General features: G+C 43.2%; 3 protein-coding genes across 5 annotated transcripts in view; 1 reads left to right on the top strand and 2 right to left on the bottom strand.

The window, feature by feature from the left end:
• The window catches only part of LOC131137643 (nidogen-2-like), a 42,021-nt gene extending 25,757 nt beyond the window's left edge, over positions 1-16,264 (top strand). The window contains exons 8-44 of the mRNA XM_058085822.1: positions 877-1,009; positions 1,090-1,443; positions 2,738-2,840; positions 4,116-4,155; positions 4,244-4,353; positions 4,423-4,556; positions 4,636-4,747; positions 4,821-5,021; positions 5,104-5,334; positions 7,341-7,487; positions 7,866-7,994; positions 8,063-8,188; positions 8,285-8,424; positions 8,506-8,611; positions 9,711-9,838; positions 9,918-10,023; positions 10,107-10,237; positions 10,567-10,672; positions 11,146-11,279; positions 11,857-11,962; positions 12,034-12,161; positions 12,233-12,338; positions 12,413-12,537; positions 12,616-12,721; positions 12,797-12,921; positions 12,996-13,101; positions 13,181-13,305; positions 13,378-13,483; positions 14,525-14,652; positions 14,720-14,825; positions 14,905-15,029; positions 15,097-15,202; positions 15,282-15,406; positions 15,485-15,590; positions 15,666-15,790; positions 15,862-16,166; positions 16,234-16,264. Coding sequence (XP_057941805.1) covers positions 877-1,009; positions 1,090-1,443; positions 2,738-2,840; positions 4,116-4,155; positions 4,244-4,353; positions 4,423-4,556; positions 4,636-4,747; positions 4,821-5,021; positions 5,104-5,334; positions 7,341-7,487; positions 7,866-7,994; positions 8,063-8,188; positions 8,285-8,424; positions 8,506-8,611; positions 9,711-9,838; positions 9,918-10,023; positions 10,107-10,237; positions 10,567-10,672; positions 11,146-11,279; positions 11,857-11,962; positions 12,034-12,161; positions 12,233-12,338; positions 12,413-12,537; positions 12,616-12,721; positions 12,797-12,921; positions 12,996-13,101; positions 13,181-13,305; positions 13,378-13,483; positions 14,525-14,652; positions 14,720-14,825; positions 14,905-15,029; positions 15,097-15,202; positions 15,282-15,406; positions 15,485-15,590; positions 15,666-15,790; positions 15,862-16,038 — 4,702 coding nt within the window. The 3' untranslated portion in view covers positions 16,039-16,166; positions 16,234-16,264. The remainder of the gene's footprint in view (positions 1-876; positions 1,010-1,089; positions 1,444-2,737; positions 2,841-4,115; positions 4,156-4,243; positions 4,354-4,422; positions 4,557-4,635; positions 4,748-4,820; positions 5,022-5,103; positions 5,335-7,340; positions 7,488-7,865; positions 7,995-8,062; positions 8,189-8,284; positions 8,425-8,505; positions 8,612-9,710; positions 9,839-9,917; positions 10,024-10,106; positions 10,238-10,566; positions 10,673-11,145; positions 11,280-11,856; positions 11,963-12,033; positions 12,162-12,232; positions 12,339-12,412; positions 12,538-12,615; positions 12,722-12,796; positions 12,922-12,995; positions 13,102-13,180; positions 13,306-13,377; positions 13,484-14,524; positions 14,653-14,719; positions 14,826-14,904; positions 15,030-15,096; positions 15,203-15,281; positions 15,407-15,484; positions 15,591-15,665; positions 15,791-15,861; positions 16,167-16,233) is intronic.
• ptger2a (prostaglandin E receptor 2a (subtype EP2)) overlaps positions 1-25,035 on the bottom strand; it is a 40,029-nt gene extending 14,994 nt beyond the window's left edge. Inside the window, exons 1-4 of one of the 3 annotated variants that reach the window (XM_058085911.1) lie at positions 24,948-25,035; positions 24,078-24,177; positions 23,528-23,576; positions 18,466-18,722 (exon numbers count right to left, since the gene is read on the bottom strand). In XM_058085911.1, the coding sequence (XP_057941894.1) occupies positions 18,466-18,685 (220 nt within the window). In that variant the 5' untranslated portion in view covers positions 18,686-18,722; positions 23,528-23,576; positions 24,078-24,177; positions 24,948-25,035. Of the gene's footprint in view, positions 1-18,465; positions 18,723-23,527; positions 23,577-24,077; positions 24,178-24,947 lie in introns of those variants that run through there. The other 2 variants (XM_058085912.1, XM_058085914.1) reach the window with 2 other exon arrangements.
• A 243-nt stretch (positions 25,036-25,278) lies between these two features.
• sap18 (Sin3A-associated protein) lies at positions 25,279-27,590 on the bottom strand. The gene is made up of 4 exons (XM_058085989.1): positions 27,394-27,590; positions 26,732-26,841; positions 25,678-25,800; positions 25,279-25,601 (listed from the first exon to the last, which is right to left on the bottom strand). Exons 1-4 carry the CDS (start codon positions 27,463-27,465, stop codon positions 25,445-25,447), a joined length of 462 nt encoding a protein of 153 aa, XP_057941972.1. The 5' UTR covers positions 27,466-27,590; the 3' UTR covers positions 25,279-25,444.
• Positions 27,591-27,833: the final 243 nt, after the last annotated feature.

Below are 27,833 nucleotides of genomic sequence, written 5' to 3'. Positions count from 1 at the left end.
GCACTATTATGCTACATGTTAGCATGATAATGTTAGCATTGCTAGCATGTTAACATTAGCATTTCTAGCCATTTTCATAGCTAGACACATATATAAACACTTAGCACTATTATGCTAGGTGTTAGCATGTTAATGCTAGGATGTTTGCATTGTGAGTATTCTAACATAGCATATTAGCATTTTTAGCCATTTTCATAGCTAGACACTTATAAACCATATAAACACCACTATTATGCTAGGTGTTAGCATGCTAATGTTAGCATTGGTAGCCTGCTTATCATGTTATAATAACATGATAATAATATCATATAAAAATAATATAATATATAATATAATATAACAACCCAGCCAAATAAAATAAGTAGTCATAATATTACAAAAAGAACATTTACAAGAAGAAAGTTAATTTTTATGATAATAACGTAAAAATATTAATAGAAAAAAGTCACAATTTTATCAGATTACAGTCCTAATATAAAGTTTTAGTAGCATAAAACTGAACTATTAAAGAACAAAACATAGTTGGACTACAGCGAGGCCTTGGTTAACATCTCGGTTAAACTCAAACCAAAACGGACTCTAACCAAAGCAAGTTTTCCCATAGAAAATAATGAAAATCCAATGAATCCGTTCCATACACGCCAAAATGTTAACACAAAAGAACATTTTAAAGACAATAATTCTACATTTCCAAGCAGGAAGTGATGCAAAAGTAATTCCAAATGCAAATGAACGGACAACTGAATATCACTTTTATCCGGTTTTACAAAGATGGAGGGGAGGAGATTCGTTTTGGAGGGCAATCAGTTTTTTCAAAACCTGTTTCTGCACTCACGCCACTGCACGCTGACATTTTGGATGTTTGCTCCGATCAAGGGTTGGCAACACAGGAACTCCGGGCGTTTGGCTCTTCCACACTGGGAACCGCTATTCTTTTGACAACATTGTCCCCGCGTCCGTTGGAGGTCTACTTGCTACGCCTCCACCAAGACAACATGGCCTCCCTCTGGTAAGGACTCTCTCTCTATCGCTCCTGGCGTTTGATTGTGGTCAAGGTGGGGTATCATACTCGGTGCTTGGCTCCACCAGGACACCACCACGCCGGAGTACGGAGACTTTGAAGACTACACAGACAACGGTAACTTTGACCCTGCCCACGAAGAAGAAGAGGAGGGCGATTACCCCCTGACGAGTGAAGATCTGGAATTCCAGCCGGTGGTGGTGAGCGAACCCCTGCAGCCCAGAAGCTCTGACCTCCCGTCATCGCCGTCGGAGGACTCGGCTCATCCCGTGTCACACGGGAGCCAAGACTTGCCTTTGACCTCTGAACCCAGACACGCCTCCGAGGCGGTGGAGCGCCAGTATGCTCCTCCCCCGCCTCCTCCTGGTCAAGACGCCATCCCGGATGGAGGGGATCCGCGCTCCAAGCCGCCACGACCACAGGTAACTCATCACCAGGACACCACAGTCCAGCACAAGCCCGTGTTCGTCACCGTGTGACATCACAAGGGGCAGACTTCCTTTCATTCAGGACATCTAGACCTTCTAATACATTGTGCCGTCATGCCAGTGTTAGCATACTATGTTAGCATTGCTAGCATTAGTATTTTAGCATTTTTAGCCATTTTCATAGCCAGACACATAGCATTAATATGTTGCGTGTTAGCATTGCTAGCATGCTAACTTTAGCATATTAGCATTTTTAGATATTTTCATAGCGAGACACGTACAGTATATAAACACTTACCACTATTATGCTAGGTGTTAGTATGTTAATGTTAGCATTGCTAGCATGTTAACATTAGCATTTCTAGCCATTTTCATAGCTAGACACACTTAGCACTATTATGCTAGGTGTTAGCATGATAATGTTAGCATTGCTAGCATGTTAACATTAGCATTTTAGCCATTTTCATAGCTTGACACATATAAACACTTAGCACTATTATGCTAGGTGTTAGCATGTTAATGTTAGGATGTTTGCATTGCGAGTATTCCAACATTAGCATATTAGCATTTTTAGCCATTTTCATAGCTAGACACTTATAAACCATATAAACACCACTATTATGCTAGGTGTTAGCATGCTAATGTTAGCATTGGTAGCATGCTTACATTAGCATAGCAGCATTTTTAGCTGTTTTCAAGGTTGACTATTATATAAACACTTAGTAACGCTTTTTGTTAGCATGCTAGCGTTAGCATGTATGCCGCTTGGCGGAGGTCTGGGCTCTCCGAGCGCTTCTCCAGTTGAGATATAAAATCTGGTTTTCAAAAGTACAAGCAGTAATAATTGAAATAAGATGAGTTGGATCAACACAAGCAGATTATCAGGGCTAAGTTGACAGAAGCGTAACATCTGATTTATAAACTTCATAAACGGTCCAATGTGTTCCAGTTCCTGAGTTTGAAGGATTCTAACAAAGTTATTAAGGGGGATCGGGTCCAACAATTTGAATTCGTCTTGCAGAGTTCCAAGCAAAGGGAGCAGCCAAACAAAATACCTTTTCCCCACTGGACTGATGATTCCTAACAAGGTCAACTCCGACATAGGATGGACCATCCCAAGTAGGGCTTTGGAAATAAAAGTCATCCAATGATCGGATCTCCTGATCTCCAGGAACCACCTTTGGCTTTTTTATACAAAGTACAATGATGACTTAAACGGGTACCTGATGGAGAGATGAGTTTTGGAAGCTGTTTGAGAATGACTCAGTGAACGTTGCTTCCCTTGTAGGTTCCTGTGGACCTGTACCCCCCTCACAGAAATGAGCCCCCCCTGTCCCCTGGAGGCCATATTGTCAGTGTGGAGGAAGACGACATTGATTTTGACACAGGAGGTAAGACAAATACCCACGTAAACGTACATCACTGGAAATGTGACAGAGGATTATGGCGACCTCGCCCTCTGCAGCTGCAGCACAATACCGCTGTTGTGTGGCTCCCAGGTGTGTGTGTGTGTGTGTGTGAAAATGTCTTCTCAGTGATAGTGGACCCCCCACACAATAACGTTGTTGTACAACACGGTTTATTTGAAAAGTCTATGGCAGTATGCGACAAGAAAACTAAACTAAACTAAAGCTTGAGATTAAAACCGGGTTAACCACAGTCACTAGCAGCAACACTAAATACCACAAAACCAAATACTGTAATATGAAAACACCACAAAATGTCGAATCACCACAACACAAAATGAAATGCCGTAACATGAAACGCCGCTGCGTCAAACGCATCTACGCTGCCACAAAGAAACCCCACAAAACAAAATGTTACAACTCCAAATCTCACAACATAAGATAAGATAAGCTAAGATATGCCTTTGTTCGTCCCTCAGTGGGGAAATTTGCATTACACAGCAGCAAGGGTACAGAATCAGTTAAGCAGTACAAAATACACAATATAAAAAATAAACAATATAAACAAGTATGAACAAAATCAACAGTTTTACCCAGAGTTATATACAAATACAGTATGCAGATAATATGAAACGAGATGAGATATATGACCAGTCTATACACTATGAGATCTTGCTAGTGACTTAATATGAGGCATTATAGAAACACATGAAGTCCTGCTACGTCAAATACGGCGACGTGAACCACAGCAGCACAAAATACCCCAAAACGAAACGCCGCATCACGAAACATTCCAGCATTAAAATGTCTCAACACAAATTGAAACGCTGCTACATGAAATGTTGCATCACAAAACGCCGCGACACGGAACACCACAAAACGAAAAACGAAATGTAGCGTGAAAACGCTGTAACAGGAAATGTGTCAATACGAGTGCGGGACATTGATGGACGAGCACAAAGAAGGACTGTGCTGCTCTCCCAAGCGTTTTACTCCACATACCTTTCAGATGAGGGTCAGGGTGTGGGAGGCCTCCTAACAACAGCTGCTGTATCTCCAACTTGTGTGTATATAGTGTATGTACTCTACTATATACCATGTGCGTATATATTTCGTATTTTTTGGCACGTTTGTCATACTTAAATATTTCGGATGATGAATGAGGAAGAGTGAAAGATCGATATTAAGACTAAAAGCGTAAAAAGAGTACAATGCTGACATGTGACTTATAGCATCAAACGTCTTCTTTGTGTTCCCCAGTGATCCAGTACACCACAGAGAATAAGGAGACCTGTGCCAGGTAGGCTGTGGTTTTCCCCAAGGTTTGATGTCGCGGTCGAAGTCGTTCCATGTTCATGTTTCATTGACTTGAACGCCGGCTGTCACAGGTTCCAGCATCAGTGTTCCCGCAACGCCTTTTGCACCGACTACGCCACAGGCTTCTGCTGCCACTGTCGTCACGGTTTCTACGGAAACGGCCGCCACTGCCTGCCCGAGGGTTGGTCATCTCCCGTTCAACTTGCCTTAAAAGCACAATGAGCCTGATGAACTCCTTTCCGGTTTTCAGCGGCCCCCCAGCGCGTCAGCGGCACGCTCAGCGGGACGGTGATCGTGGGCATGACCCCCGTGGAGCTGAACAAAATCGATCTTCACGCGTACGTCGTGGTGGGAGACGGGAGGGCGTACACAGCCGTCAGCGAGGTAGCGCCGCTTCCCAAATGTTTTCCTTAAAACAAACACAACATCCAAATGTTTTCCTCCTTCCTGGTTTCTCTACTAGATCCCTGAACCGGTGGGCTGGGCCTTGATGCCGGTCGCACCAATCGGAGAGCTCTTTGGGTGGCTGTTTGCTCTGGAGCTGCCCAATAGCCAAGCAGGCTTCAAAACCACCGGTACCAAATAGAATCCGTACACGTGGTGTCCCGAAGTGTCCTCGTTTGAATCCAAGTATTTGTTCCTTACCAGGAGCTGAGTTCACGCGTCACGTGGAGCTGGTCTTTTACCCGGGAAATCAGCACCTGTCAATCACTCAAACGGGACGAGGCCTCGACGACCACAACCACCTCACCGTGGACACGGTGCTCAACGGCAGCGTGCCCTTCATACCGCCCGGCGCTGAAGTGACCATGAACCCCTTCAAGGAGACCTACCAGTACTACCCGTCGGGTAACCGTGACAACCGCAGGAGTCCCGAAAGAGAAAGGGGGCGTGCCGCAGCTTTAAGACCGTCTGTCCTTTCTGTTTCCAGTTGCCACCTCCACGTCTGTGAGGGAGTTCAACGTGGTCTCCCCGGACAGAGGATCCGAATCCTTCTCCTTCCAGATGAAGCAAAACATCACATACCGCGACTGTCGCCATGGCAGCCGGGCCCCCCCGGTGGAGACCTTGCAGATCACCATGGAGAGAGTGTTTGTCATGTACGTGAAGGAGGAGCGCATCCTGAGATACGCCATCACCAACAAGATCAGCCCGGTCGGAGGTGAGTCCTGTCTTTAAGCTTCATCCAGTCCAGTCTCACCGACTCACGGGTACTTGATGAAGACTGGCATTACACTGACTCATTGGGGCTTAATGAAGTCTCACTGACTCACGGGTACTTGATGAAGACTGGCATCACACTGACTCATTGGGGCTTAATGAAGTCTCACCGACTCACGGGTACTTGATGAAGACTGGTATCACACTGACTCATTGGCGCTCGATGAAGTTTCACTGACTCACGGGTACTTGATGAAGACTGGCATTACACTGACTCATTGGTGCTCAAAGTTTCACTGACTCACGGGTACTTGATGAAGACTGGCATTACACTGACTCATTGGTGCTCAAAGTTTCACTGACTCACGGGTACTTGATGAAGACTGGCATTACACTGACTCATTGGCGCTCAGTGAAGTTTCACTGACTCACGGGTACTTGATGAAGACTGGTATCACACTGACTCATTGGCGCTCAATGAAGTTTCACTGACTCACGGGTACTTGACAAAGTCCTCAGGTTTCACAGATTCACAGGTTTCACACGGGTACTGAACGACCTCACAGGTGCTCAGTGAAGACTCGCGTTACACCGACACATTGGCGCTCAACAACTACTCAATGTTCAGCGACTCATGGGTACCTAACAAACTGACTCACAGGTGCTCAACAAGGACTCAAGTTTCAAGACGAAGACTTACTAGACGACGTCAGGGGCACTCATGGAAGACTCGAGTCTCACTGACTCACGGGTGCTCAACAAAGACTCCAGTTTGACTGCGTTACGGGTACTCAGTGGAGTACCCATTTCATTAAAAAGAGTTAATGACTCAGTAAAATCTTAAAAACCTTCTTCCATCATTTGAGAAGATTTGGCCATTCTGGTAAAATACGTAAAAGGAAAACGAGCGGATACGGTGAAAGAAGCGTGCCGCCATTGTCCAGCAGAGACGTGGGCGGGACTACGCTTCAACCAATCAGAAACCTGACTTTACTACCAAGAAACATCAGCATTCTCTTCCATACTTTTCCATAGAAGGCTTTTTTTTTACCATTTATTTGGCAGGCCAGGCCAACTTTCTGTCATTTGGATGTCAACACATTGATTAAGAAAGGTTACCGTGACGCACACGTGCACACCCGTGCAGCCCCACGTACACACACACACACACACACACAAGCAGAGCACAGCTGGAAAAGCTTTTGGAGATCAGGGGTTTTGTAAACATGGGTTAAGTGCTGTGTGTGTGTGTGTGTGTGTGTGTGTGGATGGGTCTCCCGGCGTCTGGGAAGTAATATCCCATCCAATGACAGGTGACAGATTTGAAGAAGGGGGGGTAGAAATAGTTGCTCTGTGATGTCATGAGAACGACTGGACTGACTCACAGGACGGGAATGGGATGGGAATGACACCAGCCAAGGCCAAGGAATAAATTAAATAAAATTAAAATTAAACTAAATTAAATAAAAATTAGATTTAAGTTTATTATAACTTTTTGTCTGACTTAATTTTCCAAAATTAAATTCTATTAAAAATTCAAAAATTAAATGCCTAAAAGTAAAATAGCTATGAAATGAAATCATTTAAAATTAAATAAAAAATTATCATAATATTATGACTTTTTCTCTGACATAATATTCCTAAATTAAAATAAAAGTGTAAAATAATTTCTAAAAAAATAAAATGTAATTATTGAATTTGTAATTATGAAATTAAGATTCAACCAAATATTACTTACTTCTAACTTTTTTCTGACATAATTTTCCAAAAGTAAATTAACTAAAAAATTAATAAAATAAAATAATTAATTTAAATTAAACTAAATATTAAATTACAAAAAAAACTTTTTTGACTTTTACAAAATATTTAGTATTTAAGGTTTCATTTTTTAGGGCCAACAGGTAGCAATTTACCAACAAATCAAAGAAAGTAAAAAACAAAACAAAAAAACACCTAGCAGCAAATTGTGTAAAAATCTAAGGTGGCCAAATGTTGCTGTTGTTTCAGCGGGGCCGCCGGGGCCGGAGGTGCTGCACCCCTGCTACGATGGAAGCCACGACTGCGACACCAGCGCTCAGTGTGTCCCGCTGGAGGGGCAGGACTTCCAATGCCGCTGCGCCACCGGTTACACGGGGGACGGACGCAACTGCAACGGTACCCACTCCAACCCTATTTTCCTTCACCCCCGTGCCTTTCCACCTTTTTCTGGAACGCCGTCTGCCCCACACGAGGGCTGAAGGTGTCATAACACACTCGTCCTCCCCTTGTGGTGTTTAAGCATGTAGTTGAGTTGCGTTGTCCTGTCATTAGCGTGTCTGACGGCGCTAGGAAAGCCCCCCGAGCGTTGCCACGGTTCCCATGAGTGGGCCTTAGTGTCTCCCCTAATCACCACTCCATTCCAGGTGTAGGGCTCCCTCACAAACAAGTACATGCACGTGTGGGACCTGACACTTCCTGCTAGCATTTTCTCAATGAATATTAACACATCGGGCCAAACATCGAAAATCACATCTTTGCCACGTTCAAATTTAGATGTGGATGAGTGCGCCGAGGGCTCGGCGGCGTGCGGCGCTCACTCCCAGTGCGTCAACCTCCCCGGCAGCCATCGCTGCCAGTGTCAGCGCGGCTACGAGTTCGGCTTTGACGGACGCACGTGTGTGGGTGAGTCGGACGTTAATGCGAGCGGGATGAACTTTTGATGAACTTCCTATCCGTCTCTTTCTTCTCAGACGTGGACGAGTGCGGCTCGTCGCCGTGCCACAGCAACGCCAGATGCACCAACAGCTTGGGTTCTTTCTCCTGCCGCTGCCAGCCGGGATTTGACGGAGACGGTTCGCTGTGCTCCCGGCAGGAAGGTCAGCCATGTCAGCTTTCAGGGTTTACGTCTCAGTGTCAAAGCCTCGTCTTCTTTGAGCTTGAGATGATTTTGCTCATCTTTCCTCCTCAACCAGAGAACGCAACTTCTGAACGTCCTAAAAGCCATTGTGAGCATCACAGGGACAGTGTCCAGACCACCAGTCCAGAAGGTTATCCTATACTGGGAGCTTTTGTACCTCAGTGTGATGCTGACGGACAATACACACCTCAACAGGTACATACTTAAATACATGAATAACATCATGTCTTTACCACATCATATATGTTATTGATCAAGGCTTATTGTGCCTTGTAGTGTCACGGCTCCAGTGGACATTGTTGGTGTGTGGACGGTCAAGGACAGGAGAGACCAGGAACCAGAACTCCTCCTGGTGTTTCTCGTGTGGACTGTGACAGACACGGTACGCCCGTTATCATAGCAATATCAACATTTACATTTTACTCGAATACAAATGCAAATACAAACACTTTTCCGACCTAACAAATGCGTTTATATATAAACGTTAGCATGATTAACACATAGCTGATGATAGAGTAGACTGTTATAGAAACATTTAGCACTATGAAAATGGATAAAAACGCTACTATGCTAACTTTAGCATGCTAAATATCTAACATTAGCATGCTAACACTTAGCATAATAGTGCTAAAGTGTTCATATGTATGTGTCTAGCAATGAAAATGGATAAAAACACTACTATGCTAATTTTAGCATGCTAAATATCTAACATTAGTGCTAAAATGTTCATAGGTATGTGTCTAGCAATGAAAATGGATAAAAACGCTACTATGCTAATTTTAACATGCTAAATATCTAACATTAGCATGCTAACACTTAGCATAATAGTGCTAAAGTGTTCATATATATGTGTCTCACAATGAAAATGGATTAAAAACGCTACTATGCTAATTTTAGCATGCTAAATATCCAACATTAGCATGCTAACACTTAGCATAATAGTGCTAAAATGTTCATATGTATGTGTCTCGCAATGAAAATGGATAAAAATGCTACTATGCTAATGTTAGCATGCTAACACTTAGCATAATAGTGCTAAAGTGTTCATATGTATGTTTCTAGCAATGAAAATGGATAAAAATGTGTGTTTATGTGTTTATGTGTGTGTCTATCTATGAAAACGACTAGGCTGCTATGCTCATGTTAGAACGCCTGCAATGCTAAATGCTTATATTAGAAGGATAACACCTAGCATAATAATGATAATAATTATCAATGAAAATTGATGCAGCATGCTAACATACTGCCACTTAATATGATGGTGTTAAGCGTTTCCATGTGTCTACCAATGAAAATAGCTAAAAATACTACCATGCCAGCGTTAATATTCTGGCAGTGCTAGCATGCTAAGGTTAGCAAACGAAGGTAGTTCTTTGTGCTGAGGGTGCAGTTCAATAACCATCAGGCGCCATCTTCCTGAGAAGAAACATCAGTGCCATCGTATGCCATTGGAGTTCTAAAAATGAGTTTTCCATCCTCAGGAGAACGTCCCAAAAGCCAGTGTGAGCATCACAGGGACAGCGTGCAGACCAGCGGTCCAGAAGGTGATCCTCTCGTGGGAGCTTTTGTCCCTGAGTGTGATGCAGATGGACAATACACACCACAACAGGTACAGGACACCCATCCACCAAAATCCCGTCACGATAAAAGATATATTCTGGTCCTTACTGTGGTTTTTGTGGATTCAGTGCCATGGTTCTACTGGATATTGTTGGTGTGTAGACCATAGAGGGCAGGAGAGAGAGGGAACCAGGACTCCACCCGGAACGACACCCAGAAACTGTGACAAAGCGGGTAGCTCTTCGCGTGTAGAAAATGAAACCCTCGCCCGTCATGGTGGTTCCGTTAAACCAATATAGTCAATATTTCCCGTAAAGATGGATCCCGACCCAAAGGCCAGTGTGAGCACCATCGAGACCGTGCGCAGACTTCCGCTTCTCAGGGCCCCCTCGGCGTGGGAGGCTATGTTCCTCAGTGCGATGCCGACGGGCAGTACACACCACTGCAGGTAGGTGCAATGCCAGCTTATATTATATACACATAAAAAGGAAATATTGACTTAATATTGCTACTAAAATGATACTTTTCCTCCAAATATTACAGGTTTATTCTCATAAAATTGAGATTTTTTTTCTCTACATATTTTGTTTATTACAGTAAAATTACTTCAGATTTTAAGATTTTTGCTGCTTTATTTTATTCATAATAAATATTTTTTTTACATTAAAACTGATTTCTAATTAAAAAAAATATGGATTAAGTATAATTTAATTACGACTTTTCACTCCAGTATGTAGAGTATGTAATATGTCTAAATAAATAAGGTGTGTATGACAGTGTCACGGTTCCACTGGGCATTGCTGGTGCGTGAACATCCAAGGCCAAGAAAGACCAGGAACCAGGACCGGACCCGGTGCACCACCCACAGACTGTGACAAAGCAGGTAAGAGAAGAAATGTCATCCAAATCTTTTCCAGCTAGCAAACGGAAACATGAGGCGGCCATTTTCCACCAGTATACTATAGTCTACACAGTCGCATGCCTTGCTAAACTGAGCTCGGCAGTCCCGGAACCTTAGCGGCAGATGTCTTATGTCAGGGTTTTCCAAGGCTTTCTTGCTAAACCTTGCCCTTTGAACCCCATCAGTCACCACAATAACAAGTCACACCAGACAGCACGTTTTCATCAAGCTTTTAAGCGCTCAGCCATTGAGGTCATTACTTTGGAATGCCTACAAAAACAGGTACTAGAATTGCAATAAACACACGCATGGGGGGGGGGGGGGGGTTAGGGGGCAAAAAGCAGGGCTCCAAACTGTACTTTTTAAAGATTCAACATAGTCACGGTACAGATACTGAGACAACAATAAGAATTCAGATCATATATTTACAGTACCTTATCTTTGTTTCCAACCAGAGGAACGAGAAGGTCCTAAAAGTGACTGTGAGCGTCACAGAGACAGAGTCCAGACCAGCAGCCCAGAAGGTTATCCTATACTGGGAGCGTTTGTACCCCAGTGTGACGCTGATGGACAATACACACCTCAACAGGTAAGTACCTAAAGTGTCAAGGAATTTGGTTCACTCAAACCGAATGAGAAGAACATAAGGATAGGCCGCACCTCCACCGGACGTGTGGTGTGGGAGGAGGTCTGTGAGACCGTGGAGCACCAATTTCAGTCCGATTCAAAGACGTTCCGGCAAACCATCTGACAACTCAGAAGGGAAGTAATCGGGGCGGATGCCTGCAGACCTACTAACAGTTCTTCCGTACTGGAAGCAGAGTCTAAGGACAAACACAGACAGGTCCATCAGTATGGGATGGACGGGTTTCGCCCTGAAGTCCTCAAGGCTTCGGGTGTTTTGGTGGGTCTTGTTGACACGTCTCTTGGACATTGCATTGAAGTTGGAACAATGTCTCTGGATTGGCAGACCGGGGTGATGGTCCACCTCGAGGGTGTGTTCCTACTACAGGGGGAAAGTCAGGAAAGTCTATGTCAGGTTGTTGGGGAGAAGGGTACCACCAAAGTTCAGCCATCGTAGATTCAATGTACCAGTGGTGGAATACTGGACCTCTGTACCGCAGAAGAACATTGATTGATTCAATCAGACCTTATTTGTATTTTAGTGTCATGGATCAAGTGGGCATTGCTGGTGTGTGGACAGTCAAGGACAAGAAAGACCAGGAACCAGAACACAAGCTGGAACAACACCCATGGACTGTGCTAGATCAGGTAGATCTTAGATTACTTGTCTCTGTCATTGATGGTATAATGAAAGTTTTGTTTTGACAACCCATCCTCAGATGAACGTCCTAAAAGCCATTGTGAGCATCACAGGGACAGTGTCCAGACCACCAGTCCAGAAGGTTATCCTATACTGGGAGCTTTTGTACCTCAGTGTGATGCTAATGGACAATACACACCTCAACAGGTACATACTACAAGTGCTATGGACTGGTCTTTTCTATGTATTGGTTCACTCACACCTAATTTGTATTTCAGTGTCATGGTTCCAGTGGACATTGTTGGTGTGTGGACAGTCAAGGGCAGGAAAGACCAGGAACCAGAACTCCTCCTGGTACAACACCAACAGACTGTGATAAACCAGGTGAGCTGAAGCTAAATCTTTGTAGACTTGGTCATATTATCAGGTCATGTATAATTCTAAAATGTACTTGACAGAAGGTCCCAAAAGCCATTGTGAGCATCACAGGGACAGTGTCCAGACCACCAGTCCAGAAGGTTATCCTATAGTAGGAGCTTTTGTACCTCAGTGTGATGCTAATGGTCAATACACACCTCAACAGGTACATACTACAAGATTAAAAGCACCATCATGTCTTTACTATATGATATGTTTTATTAAAGGGTATTGTATTTTTCAGTGTCATGGTTCCAGTGGACATTGTTGGTGTGTGGACAGTCAAGGCCAAGAAAGACCAGGAACCAGAACTCCTCCTGGTACAACACCAACAGACTGTGATAAACCAGGTGAGATTAACCTCAATATTTTTTAAATGTATTAATATTGTCAGGTCATGTATAACTATTAAATGTACTTGACAGAAGGTCCTAAAAGTCACTGTGAGCATCACAGGGACAGTGTCCAGACCACCAGTCCAGAAGGTTATCCTATAGTAGGAGCTTTTGTACCTCAGTGTGATGCTAATGGACAATACACACCTCAACAGGTACATACTACAAGTGTGGTATGTCTTTCATATATAGTATCATGTGTACAGTAGATGACTAAAGTACATTTCAGTGTCATGGTTCCAGTGGACATTGTTGGTGTGTGGACAATCAAGGCCAAGAAAGACCAGGAACCAGAACCCCTCCTGGTGCAACACCAACAGACTGTGATAAACCAGGTGAGCTCAAGCTAAATCTTTGTATACTTGGTCATATTGTCAGGTCATTTATTGAATAACTATTAAATGTACTTGACAGAAGGTCCTAAAAGCCATTGTGAGCATCACAGGGACAGTGTCCAGACCACCAGTCCAGAAGGTTATCCTATAGTAGGAGCTTTTGTACCTCAGTGTGATGCTAATGGACAATACACACCTCAACAGGTACATACTACAAGATTACCATCATGACTTTACTATATGATATATTTTATTAAAGGGTATTGTATTTTTAAGTGTCATGGTTCCAGTGGACATTGTTGGTGTGTGGACAGTCAAGGCCAAGAAAGACCAGGAACCAGAACTCCTCCTGGTACAACACCAACAGACTGTGATAAATCAGGTAAACAATGCTGCACAAGACATTTCATTAGTTGTCTCTATCATTTCATCCACACCCACAATAACACAATAACCCACTAAAGTGGGTGCATTCATGTTAGTCCATTTGCACTGTGATGCGCCCCCCCTCCATCTGGGACGCCCAGACATAAGCAAGTCTTAGGGAGACTGCGAGAATCTAACAACTTAAGAGTAAGCAGTAGGGGGAAAGACGACACACCGACACTGACCTGCCAAGGCTCAGAAACGTCCACCAGCTGTGGTGTGGGAGACCTGGACCAGTAACAACTCACCAGCTACCATACATGGACAACGCCCTGAGAAGTCCATCCTCCAGTATCCCAAACAGGCCTTCATAGGCTGTTGGAGGGGCGAAGGGTACACATCACGGCATCCAAAAGCAACGTGCCATCATTTGAGCTGCATTGGCACCAAAGAACGGGGAAAACACTGGCAAGTCGGGCGGGGGGCCAAGAGGCGTTTGACAAAAACGATTGCAGCTGCAAAGTGGAACTCTCAGGCAAAACCTTGCCAGGGTCTCGGAGTGGCTGACCAAGTAGCAGCTCAGACGTCGTTAAGATCCTCCTTAGGAACAGAACGCAAACCGAGCATGACCCAGTTGCCATCCGAGGCCAGCATGCATCTCTGCCCTAAGCGACCTGGGAAAACGCTCACACGAGTCGTGTGGTTAGCTTCCTCAGCCGAGGGAGGAGAGTTAGCCAGCACCTCGCACGCCGGAGCCAGAAGGTGGTGGAGGAGAATATGTGGGGACACCAACATGCCATCCTCTGATCCCAGCAAACATGATACTGTAAATCAGACATACAGCCATGCCGGCCGGACTCTGGCAGACGGTCTGCACCTTCTGCACAGAACCTGCTTGAGGTTGCTGGATTTACCTCTTGGCGCACACAATAGCTGTATGACTCTGCTAATTACTTCTCGCAAGTGGAATCCAGCCTCAGTATGAGTATAAGAGTCTTAAACATACGCAGAAAGAATGTAACAGGAGCTTTTCTTTGGCACCACTTTCCATCCTCAGATGAACGTCCTAAAAGCCATTGTGAGCGTCACAGGGACCGTGTCCAGACCACCAGTCCAGAAGGTTATCCTATAGTAGGAGCTTTTGTACCTCAGTGTGATGCTAATGGACAATACACACCTCAACAGGTACATACTACAAGTGTGGTATGTCTTCTGTATATCATGTACAGTAGATGACTAAAGTACATTTCAGTGTCATGGTTCCAGTGGACATTGTTGGTGTGTGGACAGTCAAGGACAGGAAAGACCAGGAACCAGAACTCCTCCTGGTACAACACCAACAGACTGTGATAAACCAGGTGAGCTTAAGCTAAATCTTTGTAGACTTGGTCATATTGTCAGGTCATTTATTGTATAACTGTGAAATGTACTTGACAGAAGGTCCTAAAAGCCATTGTGAGCATCACAGGGACAGTGTCCAGACCACCAGTCCAGAAGGTTATCCTATACTGGGAGCTTTTGTACCTCAGTGTGATGCTAATGGACAATACACACCTCAACAGGTACATACTGCAAGTATGATATGTCTTCTGTATATCATGTACAGTAGATGACTAAAGTACATTTCAGTGTCATGGTTCCAGTGGACATTGTTGGTGTGTGGACAATCAAGGCCAGGAAAGACCAGGAACCAGAACTCCTCCTGGTACAACACCAACAGACTGTGATAAACCAGGTGAGCTCAAGCTAAATCTTTGTATACTTGGTCATATTGTCATGTCATTTATTGAATAACTATTAAATGTACTTGACAGAAGGTCCTAAAAGCCATTGTGAGCATCACAGGGACAGTGTCCAGACCACCAGTCCAGAAGGTTATCCTATAGTAGGAGCTTTTGTACCTCAGTGTGATGCTAATGGACAATACACGCCTCAACAGGTACATACTACAAGATTAAAAGCACCATTGTGTCTTTACTATATGATATGTTTTATTAAAGGGTATTGTATTTTTCAGTGTCATGGTTCCAGTGGACATTGTTGGTGTGTGGACAGTCAAGGCCAGGAAAGACCAGGAACCAGAACTCCTCCTGGTACAACACCAACAGACTGTGATAAACCAGGTGAGATTAACCTCAATATTTTTCAAATGTATTAATATTGTCAGGTCATGTATAACTATTAAATGTACTTGACAGAAGGTCCTAAAAGCCATTGTGAGCATCACAGGGACAGTGTCCAGACCACCAGTCCAGAAGGTTATCCTATAGTAGGAGCTTTTGTACCTCAGTGTGATGCTAATGGACAATACACACCTCAACAGGTACATACTACAAGTGCTATGGACTGGTCTTTTCTATGTATTGGTTCACTCAAACCTAATTTGTATTTCAGTGTCATGGTTCCAGTGGACATTGTTGGTGTGTGGACAGTCAAGGCCAAGAAAGACCAGGAACCAGAACTCCTCCTGGTGCAACACCAACAGACTGTGATAAACCAGGTGAGCTGAAGCTAAATCTTTGTATACTTGGTCATATTGTCAGGTCATGTATAACTGTGAAATGTACTTGACAGAAGGTCCTAAAAGCCATTGTGAGCATCACAGGGACAGTGTCCAGACCACCAGTCCAGAAGGTTATCCTATAGTAGGAGCTTTTGTACCTCAGTGTGATGCTAATGGACAATACACACCTCAACAGGTACATACTACAAGTGTGGTATATATTCTGTATATCATGTACAGTAGATGACTAAAGTACATTTCAGTGTCATGGTTCCAGTGGACATTGTTGGTGTGTGGACAGTCAAGGCCAAGAAAGACCAGGAACCAGAACTCCTCCTGGTACAACACCAATAGACTGTGATAAACCAGGTGAGCCTAAGCTTAAAATCGGTACATTATGTACTACATTCTATTTAAAGTACCACCTTATCGTGGTGGAAGAATGATTCTGGGGGGGGCGCTGAGCCTGAGGAACAGGAAGTCCCGGAGGATGCTCATAAAAACATGTTTGCTCATGTGTCACTCACAGCCCGGGTGCTTCCGACAGAGCGTCCAGAGAGCGTGTGCGAGCGATGGAGGACCAGCCTAATGGAGCACTATGGTTGGAAGCCAGAGCCGCAACAGTACCTCCCCCAGTGTGACTCTGAGGGACACTTCAGGTAGTCCACAAGAATCCCTTCTGAACACCACAAAGCGTCCTGTCGTGGGAGCTTCTGCTCAGTTCTTGCAACCTTTCAGTTCCGTCCAGTGCTACGGGGAGACCACGTACTGCTGGTGTGTGGACCAAGATGGACGAGAGGTTCCTGGTACCAGGTCACATGATGCTGTCAAACCCGCATGTGAGTGTTGGATCCCGCGAGAACCCGACGGAACCGTGTGATCCACCTGCTGACTTTTCTTCTCCCAAATTTCATCGCAGGCCTTCCCTCGGCGGCTCCACCCACCGTGCGTCCATTCCCCCGCCCAGACGTGACCCCACCTCCTCACGCTGATGTCACACTGCTGTATGCTCAGGGACAGAAGATAGGAGCACTGCCCCTCAATGGGACCAGACTCGATCCAAGCCAGTCCAGAACACTCCTGACCCTACATGTATGTGTAGACCAGTTCCAGTTGATCCGCTTTCCTAGTGTACATTGAACTTGAACGATGGGCTGCGTGTGTGCAGGGCTCCATCGTGGTCGGTCTGTCCTACGACTGCCAAGACAACAAAGTCTATTGGACGGATTTGTCTGCACGCACCATCAATAGAGCAGCCATAGCGCCGGGAGCCGAACCAGAGATACTCATCAGCTCAAGTAAGTTCACACGTACGCTAACGTGCCTTTTTACACGTTCAGATTACCCGTTTACCCGCCGGCTTCTAGCAGTAACATTTGTAGATACTGTATGTGTGAGTCATGAATGAATTGTTCAAAACTTGGAGGTCTTTGACCGAACCGGGACTCACGGGTACTCTTCTCATCCCTCCTATTGCAACACATCATCGCCTCAAATCAACTCTCCTTTCCACTTTGACAAAACAAACCATTCACTCGCTCAGTGTCCGAGTTTCACGGATTTGTTGGGTCGATGAACGGCTCATCTACTGACTCATCTACAGATGACGACTCAGGTTTCACTGACTCAAGGAGACTCTGCAGAAGACAGAGGCTGCTTGATGAGGATTCGTGTTTCACTGATTTGCAGGTGCTCGACAATGACTTGAGTTTTACTGACTCACGGGTACCTGAAGATTCGAGTTGAAGTGACTCAGCGGTGCTCGACAAAGACTTGGGGTTTGCCTACTCGCAATACTATTTATGAATACTCAAATCTTACTGACTCACGGGTGCTTGACAGAGACTCATCTGTTGATGAAGAATCGCGCTCAACCGACTTACGACAACAAATATTTGAGTTTCACTGATTCACGGGTACCCGACTCGTTGAAGTGACTCAAAGGTGCTCGACAAGTAGGGGTTTGCCTACTGTTGAATACTCGAGTCTTACTGACTCACGGGTACTTAAAGACACGAGTCTCACTGACTCACGGGTACCTAAAGACACGAGTCTCACTGACTCACGGGTACTAAAAGACACGAGTCTCACCGACTCACGGGTACTTAAAGACACGAGTCTCACTGACTCACGGGTACTTAAAGACACGAGTCTCACTGACTCACGGGTACTTAAAGACACGAGTCTCACTGACTCACGGGTACTTAAAGACACGAGTCTCACTGACTCACGGGTACTTAAAGACACGAGTCTCACTGACTCACGGGTACTTAAAGACACGAGTCTCACTGACTCACGGGTACTTAAAGACACGAGTCTCACTGACTCACGGGTAGTTTCTACGCATGTGCTTAGTGATACTGAGTGAGTAAAAGGAGTTTGCTGTCACTGTTAGCTATTAGCATGTAGCATTGTCTTCCTCCATCAGCACTGCTGAACAAGCTGATGACCACTACCACCCCCCAGTGTTTGGGGGTCAGAGACGCAGACTGTACCTGATGTAGAAGCATGAGTACCAAAGGAGTACCATGTGGTTGATGTTTCCATTCTCTGCCCCCTTGTAGATCTGGTCAGTCCGGAGGGTCTGGCTGTGGACGTCAAGCGAAGGCTGATGTTTTGGGTGGACTCCAACCCCGATCTGATCGAGAGGTCCAACTTGGACGGCAGCGACAGGAGGACGCTTTTCGACAGCAACCTGGTCAATCCCCGGGCCATCGTGGTGGTCTCGTCTACCGGGTAAAGTTCCGTCCCCCTGGTGGAGCAGATAGGAAGTGCAGCTCATCAATCATTTGTCGGCGTTTGATGTTTTTACAGCGCTTTTAGCAACATGTGTTTGCTATCTGGAAGACGTTGGGAGTGCTCGCTCTGTCACACACACACACACACACTGAACAACACAAGGCCGTCATCAGTCAGACATCTGTTGTGCATCACTGCCACTAATCACATATCATCAGCAGATATATGTGTGTGTATGTGTGTGTGTGTGTGGCGTGTTTGTGCATTTAATCCGTGGTTAAACACAACAGCTGTGAGCCAAATGCCAAAAATGTGGAAATACTGTACGTGTTAGACGTTGCACCTGAGGCCACGCTTGTGTACCGTACCTTACCCCAAAGATAATTAGTGCTTCACATGGCTACACTTATCTTTGTTTATGGAGCATGACACACACACACAACTCTGTCTGTGTGTGTGTGTGTGTGATAGCACATGTGCTCTGTGTAAGCTGTCACCCGCAGACAGACATGACACATGCACACCCTGATCGTCATTTGTATTTTTCACATGCATGGTGTTCCTAAACTGTCTGGCATCACATTGAAGGAAATACTCGCTCACGGTGCAACTAAACAAAACACAACACATCCCCAACGAGTTGACGCATCGTACAAATCCACAACAAAGCGCTAAACGTCACAGCCATCCTTTTTCTATGCCGCTTATCCTCACGAGGGTCATGGGTATGCTGGAGCCTATCCCAGCTGGTGGCCAGCCAATCACAGGGCACATATAGACAAACAACCATTCACACTCACATTCATACCTATGGACAATTAACCTAGCATGTTTGCCCAATCATCACTTAAAGATTTTATTTCCAAACACCCGCAAGGCATGCTGGGTAGCCAAGCCGCGACAACAATATGTACTATGAACAACGTTGTCCATTAGCATCCCAAAACGTGGTATAGCTGAATGTTGGGAGAAAGATTAGCAAAAGCTACCCAGCATGCCTTGCGGCAGGGATATATATGTATATAAAAGGAAAGGCATGTGGAAATGTGCTTTATTTCCACTTCCCTGCAGTTCTCTGTACTGGACCGACTGGAACCGAGAGGCTCCCAAGATCGAGAGCTCGTCGGTGGACGGCCAGAACCGGCGGGCGGTGGTGACAGACGGCATCGGTTTGCCCAACGCTCTGACCTATGACTCGTCCTCCGGGCAGCTCTGCTGGGCCGACGCAGGTGAACGAGAGTCCGGTATAAGGGGTTCCCCCCCCTCCCCGACGACGTCGACCTTTTGATGATGCGAGCGCCTTTCCTGTCTCGTTCAGGAACCAAGCGGCTGGAGTGTATATTCCCAGACGGGTCGGGACGAAGAGTGATCCACCCCGGCCTCAACTACCCCTTCAGTATGGTTTACCACCGCAAGCACTTCTACTACACCGACTGGAGGAGGTCGGTCTCGTCTTTCATTCCTCTTTAGCGCTCCTTGACGCTCCCCCTTCACTCGCTTCCTCTTCACCTCTCCTCGCAGGGACGGTGTCATCGCCGTCAGCAAAGATGGCGGCAAACTCACCGAGGAATATTTACCGGACCAGCGATCTCACCTGTACGGCATCGCCGTAGCAACGTCCCGCTGTCTATGAGGTAAGAACGTCCTCTTTTTCAACCGCCAAGCAAAGGAAGCTGCTAACCCTTCCAAATTAAAAGTTGGGCAATGCATTTAGAGTAGTTAGTGAGGAACTTGTCATTACTTACTTGGTAACTACTCTAAATGCATGTGCCCTAGTCATTGGTTCATCAGTAACTACTCTAAATAAACAAACCCAGTAATCACTTCCTCTGTAACAACACTAAATATACATGCCCTAGACATTGGTTCACCAGTAACTACTCTAAATGAACATGCCCTAGTCATTACTTCCTCTGTAACTACTCCAAATGCACAAACCCTAGGCATTGGTTAATCAATAACTACTCTAAATGTACGCACCCTAGTCATTACTTCCCTGGTAACTACTCTATATGCATGTGCCCTAGTCATTGGTTCATTAGTAACTACTCTAAATAAACATACCGAGTCATTACTTCCTCTGTAACTACTCCAAATGCACAAACCCTAGGCATTGGTTAATCAATAACTACTCTAAATGTACACACCCTAGTCATTACTTCCCTGGTAACTACTCTAAATGCATGTGCCCTAGTCATTGGTTCATCAGTAACTACTCTAAATAAACATACAGAGTCATTACATCCTCTGTAACTACTCCAAATGCACAAACCCTAGGCATTGGTTAATCAGTAACTACTCTAAATGTACGCACCCTAGTCATTACTTCCCCGGTAACTACTCTAAATGCATGTGCCCTAGTCATTGGTTCATCAGTAACTACTCTACATAAACATACCGAGTCATCACTTCCTCTGTAACAACTCTAAATATACATGCCCTAGACATTGGTTCACCAGTAACTACTCTAAATGAACATGCCCGAGTCATTACTTCCTCAGTAACTACTCTAAATGCACATACCCTAGTCATTGGTTCATCAGTAACTACTCTAAATGAACAAACAGAGTCATCACTTCCTCTGTAACAACTCTAAATATACATGTCCTAGACATTGGTTCACCAGTAACTACTCTAAATGAACATGTCCGAGTCATTACTTCCTCAGTAACTACTCTAAATACACATACCCTAGTCATTGGTTCATCGATAACTACTCTAAATGTATGTGTCCTAGTCATTACTTCCTCAGTAACTACCCCCCAATGCCAGCAGGAATGTGTACCTGTGGCATCACGTTTGAGCCCCCCCCTCCCCCTGGAAAACCTGGAAAGTACAGAGCGTGTCACTAAACACTGTTATCTCCCACGGAGGCCATTGTGTAATGACGAGCACGCTGACAGCCGGCGTCCTTCAGACGTCTTTGTTCAGGATGTTAGCTGGACCAGCCAGGTCCGCGTGTTGACAAATGTGACGTGTTGTCTGTGACAGGAAGCGCGAACATCAGAGCGGCGGCCGCGCGGGTCCTTTGGTGCTAAAGTTCCGGTTGTTTCGAGTCTAGGGCGTGATGGCCCCCCCCCCCACCCCTGGTGTCCCTCGCGGAAAAGGAGGCTCCGGCAGGAGCGACATGGATTCTCGTGGAGCATCAAGATGTTCTACATTTGTCTCATACCTCATTTTTTAAAGGCTTTTTCTACTCTATTTTTCTATACAATCCCTTCTTGTACCCCCCCCCCTCCCCCCAAGTCTATCTATAAGTGAGGACATTACACTTGGATTGTTCCGACCTTCCGGTCGCTCATCACGGAAGGCTCACAGACCAGATAGGACAGCTCAGGTCTGTGCTCTACGTATACGAGAGCTGTCCTATCTGGTCTACTAGATAGGACTGCTGGAGTCTGGACTCCAGTAGCTGTTGAAGCCATCTTGGATGAGAGTCTGGACGCCAGGCTAACATGGCCGCCTGGCGTGAAGACAGGAAGCAGCCATCATTAGCCATAATAAAGTCAATTCACCAGAAATAAGAGTCAGGATATTGGCTGAATAAATGGCTACCTTTAGGACACAAACCTCATTTTATTTCACATATATTATACTCATCTCACCACTTTATTCTCTAATTTACAATATTAAGTAAAATTACTTTATTAGTATCATTATTATAATTTATTATTAAATAGTTTTTTCTCTCGCAAATTAGACATGATTCTTGAAATATTATGACCTTTTTTATTACGGATTTTATTATAATATTACAACTTTTTCAGAAATTCATTATATTCTTCTAAATTGACAATTTTATTTTCCTAAATATTGCTACTTTTTTCTCATACACATGAATTTTCTTTCAACTTAATATTTACAACTTTATTCTTGTAAATTCACTTTTTTTCTCTATTCTCTATTTGAATACGGTACGACTTTTTCTCAAACCGTTCTTGTAAATTTATGCCTTTATTTTTTGTAATATTCCAACTTTTTTCCTTGTAAATGTACGATTTGATTCTGGGGAATTTTTATATTTGTACATTTAGGAATTTATTCTCATAATATTACTTCTTTCCTTGTAGATTTTTTGCATTTTTTTTCCTCCATAAGTTTATGACTTTTTCCTTGTGAATTTCATTTTTTTCTTGTAAACTAATTTTCCAAAAAATCATAAGTGTAGAAGAAAATTTGTCAAAATTAAAATTGTAAATTTACAGGAAAAAAAGTTGGAAATTCAAAAGAATAAAATCATAAATTTAAGAGAAAAAAAATTCAATTTACAATTTTATTCTGGTATTACCACTTTTTTTCTTGTACAATGATGGATTTTTTTCTCTTGAATTTACTATTTATTCTTGTGAATTCTCCACTTTTTTTTCTCATAAATGTATGGCTTTTTTCTCATAAACCTTGGAATTTTCTAACAGATTTTTTTTTGTAAATGTACAATTTTGTTCTGGTGAATTTACAATGATTTTTCTTGTAAGTGTACCAGTTTTACTCCTTGTAAATTACCTTTTTCTCCAATTTTAAGATATTCTAAATTTACGACTCTTGAATTCCGGACTTTTTATTCCCATAATATTACAACTTTTTTCCTTGTAAATGTACTATTTTTTTTTCTCCAATTCACAATATTCTTCTAAATGTAAGACTTTATTTTCGTAAATTTATGATCATATTCTTGAAAAGGTGTGATTTATTCAATTGTTTAATAGTTTTTAGGAATTTTGTTCTTGTAAATTCACAAAATTTTAAAATTTCAATATTATTTTGTGACGTTACAACATGCGGTAGTTTAGTTTGTTGAACAAGCCAACAAATACTCACCTCCCGTGTCAAAGGCCAAGATGTGCTGGTCTAAAGCCACCGGGACTCCCTGAACACAGACACAACACCGCATTGATACGCCACACTTACGTAACGCAGTCAAGGAAGTTACAAGCACTTTCAAGGTCTGATGGCTCCTAATTCGGCACGGAGGTAAACATTCGGGGTGCAATCCCAACATCTGAAGTACCTTTCATCAGATGGAGAATTACTACAACTTCTACTCTATTACGATGGAAACAGCAAGGTAACTATGAGGTCTTTGCATATCTTCCAAAAAGTGGTAACGTGTGTGTGAAAATGTAAGTGGTGTATACTTCTACTTTATTACACTTGATTTAATTCACGTTTTCATCATTTGCTGACTTACACTGACTCAGCATTTTTATACACCGGATGTGAAGACATTTATGTTATGAGATAAAAATGACATCCACACCTTTTTACAAGCAGTGGGGTCAACGCTTGAGAAAAGCCATTCATTTTCCTATGGCGCCATCTGCTGGCTTTGTGCTGCAACAACAATATTATGCCTCTGCTTTGCTCTCACCATTGTCTCCATATTCATAACGCACAGCCAGGCCCAGCAGCCAGTCCACAGCCTCCGCTCTCTCAGAAGGTCCGAACGGACAGTTCAAGTCCTGCAGGTACTGCACAAAAGTACACGAATAGAAAATTAAATACTCATATTGATTGGAATAAACTTCTAATACTGTGAGGGGAAATTACGTCATTTATGGTACTCTCAGTAAAGCTTTATGGAAAGATGTACATTACTGGATTTACCACAACATTCCAAATGTATCTGAATTCTCAGTTTCAGAGATCATTTTTGGTGCTTTAAGGAAAAGGAAAATAACATGAAAATGTATTGAATGTGGTCATTATTCTGGGAACATTTATTATTAATAAATGTCTTCCCCACCTTTCACAAGGAACTCTACCTCTTACATTTATAGACAAAAAAACAAGGTGTGAAACTAGTGTTTTAAATCTAATGAGAACTCCTAGTTAAGTTAACGTCATTTTTCTCTCTTATATGTATTTTGCTACTTTTTTATTGTTTGCCTTTGTTTTGTCCTTTTTGTCTTTTTATTCTATAACAGCCTGCTATTACATTATTCTGGAATTTGCTTGAAGTTGTTGCCAATTTTGTATGTATATACTTTTTGTATGTGTTCTGTTCTTTAAAAAAAAAAAAAAAAAAGTAAATACGACGCTCAACGCAAGAAAAAAAACATTTACTGGTCTGGTCAACTTCCTGGCTAAAGCTAGCATTAGCTAACATTAGCATTAGCGTCGGGTCGCCTTACGTAAGCTGGATAATTCATTTGGCTACAGTAGCCATAGTATGAAGTATCATTCGTTTGCTGCTTCACAAGTTTCTCATAAAATTGACGTATTTTATTGTTTTACTCACCTGACGGATTGGAAGAAGTTGTAGAATGTACCCTGAATCCGAAGGCCGTCGCACACTGTTCGTAGTTGACATATTTGACCACAAACGCTTCCTACGGTTTCTTCTTCGTTGGTATTTTGCCGCCATTTTTGCCGGTTGGCGAGTAGCTTTGCCCATCGCTACCATACGTCAAAGTTGCCGCCATATTGGATGTCCCAAGGCTGGCTGTAAACTAATGGCATAAACAATGAAAACATAAAATACATTCTTTTAGTGTCTTAACTATTTACCTCTATAAGTATATTAGTGCGTGCGTGAATGCAGAAATGAGAGGCATTAACAAGAATTTGGCTATTTTTTGGAAACATCCGATTTATTCACATGTTTTTGATCAAGCATGATGGATTGAAACTCAGGGGAAACATTTTATTAAGCATGAAATAGTCCAAGATGAGAGCAAAAATAGTTGAAGAGAATATAAAAACAAAAAAACAGCAGCGTGCTTGGGCGTGTTTTACTCAGAAGGGCCTCATCCGCGCACCGAGTGGTGGGGCTCTGTTGGGCGGTGTGATGGCGATGTCCAGGTAGTCTCCGATGTGGAAGCGCTGAGACTGCAGCGTCATGGAGTCATCAGCACCCTTCCTGCCCGACACTGTGTTACCAATGTCTTTGAGGCTGAAGGACGAAGGGGAAAAAAGGAAAAAAGTTAACTCGCCGCCGGGAGTGGCGCACATATGCTCGCCGCACTGACCGATAAACTTTCCCACGTAGGTCAGGGAAGACGATGGAGAAACTGAAATGGGTTCCCTTTTTCCTGGCGTCTGGATACACCTCCTTCACCAGGCTGGTCAGCTCCCGCAAGGTAGCGTCCATCCTGGGAAAACACAAACGCCATCAGCCTTGACATCACGTACGGCAGCCATGTCCGATGTAAAGGGTAAAATACAATTTTATGACCAGAACATTACCACGTTATTCCCGTTATATTACCACTTTTTCCACACCCTCGTTTTACAAAATGGCAATTTTATTTTGTTTTTCGTAACTCGCGTTTATATTTCAAATTTATATTTTGCTAAATTTAGATGACAACTTTTTTTTCCTCAAAAGAACTTTTATTTAAAGAACATTTATTTGGAAATTGAAACCAGTGCAAAAGTTATTAGTTAGTACTATGGGAACAAAGTCCAAATATGATGAGAATAAAGTAAAATATTAGGGGAATAAAGTCAAAACACTATGGTAATAAAGCACAAATATTATTGGAATAAAGTCACAATGTTATGGGGGTAAAGTTGGAATATATTACAGGAATAAAATCAGAATATTATGGGAATATATTACAGGAGGAAAGTAAAAATATTATGAGAATAAAGTAAATGAGAGTAAAGTAAAATATTAGGGGAATAAAGTCAAAACAATATGAGAATAAAACACAAATATTATTGGAATAAAGTCACAATGTTATGGGGGTAAAGTTGAAATATATTACAGGAATAAAGTCAAAATATTATGAGAATAAAGTCAGAATATTAGGGGAAAATATTTTGGGAATAACATCATATTCTAAGATGTTTAATTAAGATTAAACTAGTCATATGAATATTCCCACTTGCAATGATAATATTCCAAAGTGGTGACTTTTTCCCCCCTTCATATTTCGAGATTTCATATAATCGAGTAAAATGATTTATCCTATTTTTGTCTGGCATTTATTGTACTTTTCTTGTGTGTGCTCTACTTCCATGTTGAAAAGTCAGCGATGGCGTGGAGTGGCATAATAAGAGCGGAGCATCCCATCTCACCATGTATATATCTGCAGCTCGCTGGAGGGAACGTTGCCACGGGCAAACTCGTCGGGTCTGTGGTGTCTGCCATTGTTGGTGGTGAAGACGCGCAGGAGAAGGGGGCAGGTCTGTGACAAACACAATCAGATTGTAAATACTTGTGTCAGCACACTTATGTACACTCACTCGTATCCAACAGAAAATTAAAATAGCTGTAATTCTTCGAGAATAATATATACACACAATGTGCACTTCCTTCTGTGGCCGTTGTAGCGCACTAAGTGTCCACTAAGAGCCTATGGACATTTTCAACATCCGGGTACCACCAACTTACTTGTGCACTCAAAACGAGTATGGAAGTGTGCCGCACATCCAAAGCCTCGTTTTTTTTTAAACATTTGCAGACATTTTATCCGTACACACATAACACCATCACAATGTTTAAGAATTTAAACAAAGCAAGATACAGTATGTTACGGTAAGTGAAATTGAAAAGAAGCTAACCCGTCGAGATAATTAGCTAGACTACTTGGTCGAAACCGATACATTCACGCACGTGGACGTCGAACACTTACTCTTGTCCGATATGAGCTTGGAAGCACACTTAAGTGCTCGTTAGCTTCATGTTAACAGCTAGCTCGACACCCTCGCAAAAGCTAAAAAGCGCTCAACTCCATTACCTTTTCCCTGTCGATTGGCTTCTCTGTTTCTTTCTTGATTTCTTCCTGCGTAATACGCGACTCCAGAGCCATTTTTACGATTGTTGTGTTCGTCTGGATGACGGCAACACTTCATACAAGCCCGCTGCAATGTTACTGAATGCGTCTGGCTCACTGTACAATCGGACAAAAAGCGGATTCGTTTCCGGTTCGCGGGACGTGAGCTTGTCGCCCCCTTTTGCTTGGGAGTAGTCACTACATCCGTTGGTTGGCTGATAAAACGATTTCAGAGACTGAAGTATTCAAATATTATAGTTGACATGAAAATAAAATAGTAACTTTTTCTGGGAAACATATCAATATTTTAAAGTAAGTAAAAAAAATAAAAAAAATTCTGGAGAAAAACAACTAGAAATATTTGAAAATAAATTAAACGTAAAACTAACGATTTTAAAAAGCAA

Source organism: Doryrhamphus excisus, chromosome 10 (assembly GCF_030265055.1).
Source record: "Doryrhamphus excisus isolate RoL2022-K1 chromosome 10, RoL_Dexc_1.0, whole genome shotgun sequence".
In the NCBI taxonomy this organism is placed as follows: Eukaryota; Metazoa; Chordata; class Actinopteri; order Syngnathiformes; family Syngnathidae; genus Doryrhamphus; species Doryrhamphus excisus.
Note: the sequence above shows the minus strand (reverse complement) of the source record. Positions and strands in the feature narration are given on the sequence as shown.